The sequence below is a fragment of the Pseudopodoces humilis genome, chromosome 22 (genome assembly GCF_049639895.1).
Source record: "Pseudopodoces humilis isolate 2021_Gansu_Grassland_sample_001 chromosome 22, ASM4963989v1, whole genome shotgun sequence".
Lineage (NCBI taxonomy): Eukaryota > Metazoa > Chordata > Aves > Passeriformes > Paridae > Pseudopodoces > Pseudopodoces humilis.
This window is the reverse complement of record NC_142221.1, coordinates 833758-840439: the sequence shown is the minus strand read 5'-3', so window position 1 is coordinate 840439 and position 6682 is coordinate 833758. Positions and strand designations below refer to the sequence as shown.

The 6682-nt window shown below is 55.8% G+C and overlaps 2 protein-coding genes across 3 annotated transcripts; both read right to left on the bottom strand.

Moving 5' to 3' along the window:
- Nucleotides 1-203: 203 nt before the first annotated feature.
- ARPC5L (actin related protein 2/3 complex subunit 5 like) lies at nucleotides 204-3226 on the bottom strand. Its single transcript, XM_005529163.3, has 4 exons — nucleotides 3046-3226; nucleotides 2842-2914; nucleotides 2410-2586; nucleotides 204-762 (listed from the first exon to the last, which is right to left on the bottom strand). Exons 1-4 carry the CDS (start codon nucleotides 3183-3185, stop codon nucleotides 700-702), a joined length of 453 nt encoding a protein of 150 aa, XP_005529220.1. The 5' UTR covers nucleotides 3186-3226; the 3' UTR covers nucleotides 204-699.
- Nucleotides 3227-3321: 95 nt separating this feature from the next.
- On the bottom strand, nucleotides 3322-6653 carry PPP6C (protein phosphatase 6 catalytic subunit). Of its 2 annotated transcripts, XM_005529161.3 has the most exons (7): nucleotides 6547-6653; nucleotides 6319-6414; nucleotides 6163-6228; nucleotides 5649-5790; nucleotides 5144-5223; nucleotides 4799-5008; nucleotides 3322-4135 (listed from the first exon to the last, which is right to left on the bottom strand). In XM_005529161.3, exons 1-7 carry the CDS (start codon nucleotides 6619-6621, stop codon nucleotides 3887-3889), a joined length of 918 nt encoding a protein of 305 aa, XP_005529218.1. In that variant the 5' UTR covers nucleotides 6622-6653; the 3' UTR covers nucleotides 3322-3886. The 2 variants fall into 2 exon arrangements, with proteins under 2 accessions (XP_005529218.1, XP_005529217.1); XM_005529160.3 differs by having other exon boundaries at nucleotides 6319-6647.
- Between the last annotated feature and the right edge of the window lie 29 nt (nucleotides 6654-6682).

Below are 6682 nucleotides of genomic sequence, written 5' to 3'. Positions count from 1 at the left end.
TCAATGCATCTTAGAAGTCTTGATTGGAACAGCTGAGCTTGGTCTCACTCCCTACATCCAGGACAGCTGGATTTGAGGACAAATTCTCTAAGCAGAAGTTAGGAGCAGTCCTACAAAGGTGGACACTGGGTTGGGACTGGGTTATTGCAGGCCTGCTTTGAAGTAAGTGCCAGACTTAAAATTTAGGTGAAAATAAATTTAACTCACGTGATCCAAGAACTTTATTGATGCAGCAGGCACTTCACTTTACATTAACCCAAGCCCAGAGTCCAACAGTCCTTCGCTCAAACGTTCAAAGCCACCATTCTAACAGCCCTTCTCCCACCCTCGGCTGCAGGATCTCAGCCCGGACACAGCTACCTCGGGACTAAGCAGGAAACACGGGAGCTTCTTTCACCACACCTGGCTAAAGCAGCATCTGAAATACCTGTTCACTTACAGTAATAGCAGGCAGGAGTGTGCCTTCTCTCTGCCTGTTAAGGGAGCAGGAGAATCTCTTGGCTCCTATAGGTGATAGTTGGAATATGCAGGAATACCTTTACTCTTCCCCCACCTTTAAGGTTAAAAGCATTCCCAGAGGAGGTTACTGTAGGATTTCAGTAGATTGCAATCTCTAAAAAAGATGGACCAGTGTAATTTCAGCTCACTCCTTCTTCTGAGGCCAAACCTGACCGCCACCTCTGTCCAAGTTAACAGTCTTTACACAGTCTTTCTTGCTGTGAGAACTCTTACTATGGAGCCCAGGCCTCCTACTGCCAGTGCCTGTGGGAAAGGAGAGAGGTTACAGAGTCACCACATCTCACACGGAACAAACACTGAAGAATTTAGCCACACAAGGGACTATGGCTCTTCTCCAAAAGTAGGAACTGTCATTTTCCACAATCTAACCATCTTTTGGATCTCGAGGGCTTCAGTGTTGCACATCACTGACAGCAGAATGTCTCACCTCCCATATCCCTGAGGAGGAGGAAGTGCTCACTTCAGTTTCATTTGTGTCCCTCAATGTGAACAGTGTTTCCTTCTGAAGTCTAGAAGATGGAGGTGATTATGAAAAAATAAGTATTTAAGCTGACTGCTGAAAATGGGGCGTTTACTTTGCAGCCACAATCCAATAGAGCACAGGGGTCTCAGCAGTGTGAGACACGGTGCTGGGGAACATGACAATGCAAAGCACCCACCTGGAGCAGGACTTGCAGGTGCTTTAGACAGGTAAATGTTCCTGAGCTACCAGACCTGCCACAGGCCTTTTGCAGAGAACAGACTGGTACTACCACTGAGCTGACTCTGCTCTGAGCAAGCCACACATCATACCAGTACTGCCACAAAGCAGAACACCAGGCTTTAAACCCTGCCCAGCCTACTCAGACCTGCCTTTCTCCTTTCACAGCACAGAGGACGAGATGCCTTTCATGTCCCTACATGCTCTGAGTACCAGTCAGGGTGGTGGTGTGTCACCTCCCACGCTGGGAGCACCACCCACGCTTACCTGAAATCACCTCAGTGGAAACAACAGGAAAAAAAGGAAAAATGAGCAGAAACATGTTCTTTGCTGTCCTGAGAAATTCTCTCCTCCCTTGTCAAGGCTTGGCAAAGCTGGTGACAGCAGCCAATAGCTGGAGCCATGCTACATCAGCTTTATGTACCACAGGAAAAGCTTTGCACCTTGGGAGAAATGACACCAGCATTCGCAGCAGCTGCCCTGCACAGGGAGCTGCAGCATTCCCAGGGATCAGTTTTCCTAGGAGCACTGACAGCCAGGGCTTCAGCTGAAACCCTTGCAGTGGGGGAAGATTTCACTTGGATTCCTGCCTGGGGGCAGTGGCACCCAGCAGCTGCTTCAGGGATGTGCCTCAACCCATCCCAGAGAGAGAAGAAGGTTTCACAGTCAGCTGCTGAACACATCCCACATTCCCTGTTTCACAACCGACATTCCATAGAAGTACAAGAGGCCCCTACTGGTCCCCAATGGAATCTTTAGAGACCTCAAAATCCTCTCCTGGGCAAACCGAACAGGTTTGCTAAACCCTGTGACTCAGCTGATGAAAACTGCCAGACCTGAGCCAGCCTGGGCCCCCTCAGCTCGGCCACAGAGGAAGCTACAGCTGCCCCATTCCTCCAGTCCCATCTCCACTGCCTCTTCCCCCCGCTGGAGCCCCTGCACACATTGGGTGCCACTGGCAGGGAGAACTCCCTGCCGTAAGTTTCCTCTCCCCATGGCAAAGGGTAAGGTTTGAAATACAGGCAAAGGCTTTGTTAATGCAGGCTCAGAGAGACCAAAGATAAAAGGAAACACCGAGCTCCTCAGGGATGAGGCCCTGCCATCACTTGCTTTCTCTTCAGGGGCTCTCCTGAAGCCACTGACCAGGACCCTGTGAGTGTGGCTGAGCCAAGAGTGCCCCCAACACGTACCTTTTCATGCCACTGAAGTAATATTGCACTGCTGTTTTCTGTCGGCTTTTCAAATCCTTTATAAATGTACTTCATTAACAAATCAACACCGTTTCTGTCTAAGGAATTCACCGCTTGTTCTATTTCACTGCTTTTAAAAGAGGTGAGGACTTTAAGCATCGTTCCCTGGGCCTGCTCCTGGGAAGACAAAGCAAAGAGAGAAATGTGAGAACGAGAACAGCTGGGAACGATCCCAAGGCTCGTGTTTGGCAAAAGATGGCCACGCTCCAGGCTGGGTTATTTCTGTAAGCGAGGTGAGCAGTTCTGGGGTTCAAGGAGGAAAGGGTAAGCACAGGGGGAAGCAGAAGCTCATTAACCGCAGCGGTGCTGCTCCAACCTGCGGGGTGCCGCTGTCACTTCCCAGCCCAGCAGGGCCCTGCCCGCCCCCGTTACCTTCATGGCCTGGTTCCTGCTGTTGCCCGGGGAGCTGCGGATGGCGGTGTGGAAGGCCCGGAGCGCCTCGCCTGTGCGGCGGCGGGTCAAGGACTCAAACCGCGGCCTGGGCTGCGCGGGGCCCCGCGGGGGAAGCGCACCGCGCCTCACGGGCCCCGAGCGCGCTCCCCGGGACTCCCCCGGCCCCCCCGGCCCAAAGGATATTGCCTGAGCAGCGCTTCCACCTCGGGGCTCGCATCGGGCTCGGCAGCCGCCGCCTCCTCGGGCTCCTCCACGAAGCGGTTCTCGTCGTACTGGTCGATGTCGAGGCGGCGGAAGCGGGACGAGAGCGTGCTCCGCGCCATCCCCGCCGCCAGCAGCGCCCGCCGCCGGCCCCGGCGGAACCGGAACCGGAACCAGCGCGGCCGCGCGCCCCGCCCCGCCCCGCCCCGCGCGGGGTCACGCGCACTCGGGCTCAGTAAAAACACAACGGAGCCTGGAAAAAATCCGAACAATGACTTTAATGTACAAATCCCGTCGCTGCAGCAGGTTCGCGGGTTTAATCGGGATCCCGAGGAAAACGGAACAAACGGGGAACGGGGAAGAGCCCTTGGACCGCTTTATTGGGATCCACGTAACACTCGGAAAAGGCTGGCTCGGTCCTGCGCCGTGACCGCAGCACGGGCAGCCCCGGCCCCGCCGCGCACCGGGCACTGACTTTGCTGCTGAAATTTCTTAAAAGTTACCAAAAACAAAAAGCTGAACAAGAGACGGGCCCGAGCGGCTCCTGGAGCGTGGTGGTTAAAGGAATCGGTTCATCTAACCCAGGACTAAGCGAGAACTACATGCAGTAGTACAAATCTCAAAGACATATTACAAATACTCTGAAATTAATCTAGGGGAGGGGGAAAAAAAAAACTTGCTACAGACACCATAATACACAATAAATTTAGATAATTTAAAAATAAAAAAAGGCAAGAGGCAGCATTTCAGCAGCAAAGTGCTCAATAAAAAGTATATTGTAGAGGGGCAGGACAAGGAGAGGTGACAGCAGGCAGGTGAGGGCTCAGAGGAAGTACGGCGTGGTTGTCCTGGGAGGAATGACACGCTCTGAGTCTGGAACTGCGCGGAATAACTTTGGTTCTCTTGTATTTACATCTTTAAAGACCATGATGGACGCGATGTTCCCGCAGCGGTAGCAGTAGTTGGGAGCTGACCATACTGTTACCAACTTCTCATCAAACATGAATTTGTATCCTTCGTGGACGAGCTGGTGTGCTCTGCAGATCAGCTTCAGGTTGTTGATGTGAACAAACTGCAAGGGAAGGGGGAAGGTCAGTGTGCCCCGAGCGGCCGCTGCCCACACAACACCCTGTGCAGCCGGAGGGAGAACAGAACAGGGGCTTTGGAGACCTGAGCAGTGAGAAACCCCTGTGAAATACGCTGCCAACACCGAGCACTGAGGAGCAGCATGAAATCCAGGCAGCAGGGCTGTCTCCAGGCTCAGCCCTTCCTGAACACGCTGTGCAAGCGCCACAACACAGGGCAAGCGCAGCTGTTGTGATGTGACCAGGTCAGAGCCTGGCAAGGCCAGTGTGTGGAGCCTTGAGGAGTCTGCTCAGTGCTGACACAACAAAATTAACTCAAGAATTGCTTAAAAAATGGTATTTTTCTCCTAGGTCCTTAGGAAAGCATTCCACACAGAGCCCAGGGACACTAGTGAGTTTCACCACATCACACTTTCCAAAAGCAAGATGGCTATTAGTACATCTGGCATTATATTTGTTCTTTTAGGTTCAAATGCCTCATTTACTACAGCTGGCACAAGCAAAGCTTCCCCAGCACCATGAGTTACTGGCAGAGGCGTGACAGGGGAGTTCACTGTCTTGCAGAGTCCACTCAAAAACCCCACGAAGCTGAGCCCCTTAGTTCCCCCATCCCCACACTTGGGTTGTGTGGCTCTGAGCAGCAGCATTACCTCGTTGGTGACCTTGGCCCCAAAGAGCCAGCCCGCCCCACGTGGGCTTATGGCCCACGTGTCCACGTCCTCCGGGTCTGACCACACCAGGTCGCAGAAGGCGCCTTTGTGAGGGATTTCCTGGTTACGTTCAATGGTCCGGATCTGGTCGAGGGTCTTGATGTCTGGGGAGAGGCCTCCGTGCACACAAAGAATCTGTTCATCTATTAACTGCAGGGAAACAACACGTGAACAGAGCACTCAGCATTCACCCGGCCCAGATGCTCCAGGGGAGCCTGCACAGCTCACCACCTCTGGAGCTCCCTTTAGACAATCTGCTGCCGTTAACGTGGTGTTTGCACTTACAGCTGCTATTGTGAGCATGTCGAAGACTTTGGTGCAGTATCTCCAGGCGTTCGCATTCCCGTATTTGGTTTGGCACTCGTCTGTTGGAAAGAATGGCTTTATTTGTCATGGATCACGGGAAAACAGGCAACACAGGCAGAGCAAACACTGACAGGAGAACCTGCACACTCAGGTGTGTCACACGAGCCCTGTGCTGGGCCCCTCCTGCTGCTGGCCAGGACCAGCACCAGCAGCAGGAGGAACCCAGCACCTCATGCTCTGCTTCTGCCTGTGTAACTGAATGTGGCACCATAAGGCAAGCAGAAACCCCATGTGCCAAAGGAAAAGAGCAGCAAGTTCCGCCTTAAACACATTCCATTTCAGAAACACAGTGACCGTGTTAACAAACGACAGTGCTGGAGCCCATGTCCCACCCAGCCCACGGAGAGCCCCGCGTGCTGTGGCCTTGCCAGCAGCTTTGCCACGGCAGAGGTGCTGCACACGTGTGCCACGGGGCAGGACTCACCGTAGAACCCATACACCTGGGTGATCTGCCTGCTCTCGTGGTTGCCTCGCAGCAGCGTGATACGGTCAGGCCACTTGGCTTTTAGTGCAAGGAGGTACGTGAACGTCTCGAGGCTGTAATACCCTCGGTCTACGAAGTCCCCCTGAAGGCAGAGACAGCCGTACATGGAGCAAGAGTCACATGAGAAAGCGCACAGTGACACATCTGCTCTCAGCTCATCACTGTCACAAAGAAACCCAGCGCTGGAGGGCAGCCGGGATCTGCTCGGGCCCTCGGGAGCTCCAGGCACTATCGGGTGTGGGCTGGGCACTCGCTCACCGCCACCCTGACATGACCCCAGAGCCCCGGGCAGGGCCGGGAGCTGGGCTCTGCCTCACCCCGCGGGGCTCCCGGCAACACAACCGGCGGGCAGGAGCCAACAGCGGCCCCAGCCCGGGGACTCGGGAGCCCCTCGGGATTTCACCTCGGAGCCCTGTCAAACCCAGCGGGGCCGGGCCGCGCCCGGCGCACGTACCATGAAGATGTAGTTGGTGTCGGGGACCTGCCCGCCGGTCCGGAACAGCTCGCACAGGTCATAGAACTACGGGGGGAGAGAGGCGTGAGGGGGCACCGGGAATCGGCACCGGCTCCGGCCCGAGGCTGCACCGGGAGTGGCCCGGCCCGACCTTACCTGCCCGTGGATGTCCCCGCAGACGGTGACGGGCGTAGAGACGGGCTGGACGTTGGATTCCTCCAGCAGCAGGTCACAGACATAATCACAGAGGCGCTGCGGAAGGGAGCGGGGCGGGCTCGGGGTCAGCGCAGGGACCACCGGCACCGCCCGCTCCGGCCCGCCCGGCAGCGCCCGATCCGCCCCAGCCCGCCCCGGCCGGTCCCGGCCCCGCCGCCGCGGCCGCACCTTGAGGTCGTTCTCGGGCAGGTACTTGCAGAGCCGCGCGATCTCCACGTACTTGTCCAGGTCCAGCGGCGCCATCTTGGCTCGGGCAGAGGCGGGCCCCCCGCCACTTCCGGGCGGCGGAGCGCGCCGCCGGCGC